Source organism: Streptopelia decaocto, assembly GCF_964273445.1.
Source record: "Streptopelia decaocto genome assembly, chromosome: 2".
Classification (NCBI taxonomy): Eukaryota; Metazoa; Chordata; class Aves; order Columbiformes; family Columbidae; genus Streptopelia; species Streptopelia decaocto.
The window spans coordinates 163,854,119-163,855,795 of record NC_138655.1 but is presented as its reverse complement, the minus strand read 5'-3'; the positions used below and the strand labels follow the sequence as shown (position 1 = coordinate 163,855,795).

General features: G+C 66.5%; 1 protein-coding gene across 1 annotated transcript in view; it reads left to right on the top strand.

The window, feature by feature from the left end:
- Positions 1–1,260: 1,260 nt before the first annotated feature.
- Positions 1,261–1,677, top strand: part of FASTK (Fas activated serine/threonine kinase) — a gene marked incomplete at its 5' end in the record, with an annotated part of 8,857 nt that continues 8,440 nt past the window's right edge. Inside the window, 1 exon segment of the mRNA XM_082044640.1 lies at positions 1,261–1,357. Within this exon segment, the coding sequence (XP_081900766.1) occupies positions 1,261–1,357 (97 nt within the window).

The following is a 1,677-nucleotide window of genomic DNA, read 5'->3' as shown; positions in this document are numbered from 1 at the left end:
AATAGAGAGATGTCACCATCGAGTCACAGTGACTGTGCTCTTCGCGCTGCGGATCAGGGCGAGAGCTTTTCTCCGAACAGCTGCAGCTCTTTAATCTGGCTCTGGAGCTCGGGGGTAACGGAGCGTGTTAATCCCACCAGGTCTGTGCCGGGCTCGGCTGCCAGGCAAATGGTCCAAACACATCGTTCAGTGCAGGAGGCTGTTGGACACCCAGACCTGGACAGAGCTTTGCAGGAGAGGAACAGCACAGGATCATGGAAGAGGTTTGGCTGGAAAAGCCCCTGGAATCATGGAGTCCAACCATAACCCATCCCAGCACTGCCCCGTGTCCTGAGAACCTCATGTCCGTCTGTCCAGCCCTCCACGGCTGGTGACTCCAGCACTGCCCTGGGCAGCCTGTTCAATGCCGCACAGCCCTTTGGGGGAGAAATTGTTCCCACATCCAACCTCAACCTCCCCTGGGCAACTTGAGGCCGTTTCTTTGTGTCCCTGTGTCCCCTCAGCTCCTGTTCTCCAGCTGAACCCCCCAGGTCCCTCAGCCGCTCCATCACACTTGTGCTCCAGCCCCTCACCAGCTCCGTTCCCTTCTCCGCACTCGCTCCAGCACCTCAAGGGATGTCCTGCAGTGATGGGCCCAGAACTGCCCCAGGATTGGCGGTTTGGCCTCCCCAGGTCCCAGCACAGGGACGGTCACTGCGCTGGTCCCCTGGTGCTGGTTCGCTGTCGGAGCTGGTCCCACGGGTGAGCTGTGCCAGCACCTGCCTGGGTGACAAAAGGTGCTGGCAGCGAGGTGTATTAAAGCCTCTCGGGCACTGTGGAGGCAGCACCTGGGGACACGGGCCGGCGAGCCCGGGCAGGGACATGGGGACAGGACGGCTGGTGGGGGGATGGAGGGGCACAGCCCAGCAGCGGGGACACAAAGGGACCCGCACCGCGGCGTCCTTGGGAAAAGTGCAGCGGCGGGCACAGGAGGAACCAGAGGGACCGTAAACCCTGGCAGCCTAAACATCGACACACAGAGGCGGCTCTGGGAGCAACCCGGAGGTGAGCCCAGCGCTGGGCACCGCGGCGCAGAGCCGGGGACGGGCTGGTGCAGGAGCTGAGCATGGGCTGGGCACCGGGGAGCAGCCAGGGGGGTCGCACACGCAGGGACCCGGGGACAGGCTGCAGGGGACACCGCGGCGCGGAGCTGGTGGGTGCGCTGAGCGCTGAGCGGGGACGCAGGACCCGGTGGCACCAGGTGCTGGAGGGTCCCCAGCGATGACACCCACCCATGGCTGGAGGGAACGCCTGGAGACCCCGCAGCCCAGCAGGAGCAAACGAGAGGAGCTGCAGGAGCTGCAGGAGCAGAGCGCCCGTGGGTCTGACCCACAGAGTGGTGGAGGGGACGGCCGCGGGGCAGGGACGGCCGCGGGGCAGGGACGGCCGCGGGGCAGGGACGGCCGCGGGGCAGGGACGGCCGCGGGGCAGGGACGTTCTGACCTCGCAGAGCGCCAGGGAGGAGAGAGCTGACACAGGGGAGATGGCCAAAGTGGGAAGTCGCCTTGGAATCCCACAGGTGCTAAGGAAAGCAGGCAGCCGGGGGGCAGGATGGCTGTGGGGCGGGCAGGATGGCTGTGGGGGGGGCAGGACGGCTGGGGGGGGGGCAGGACGGCTGGGGGGGGGGCAGGACGGCTG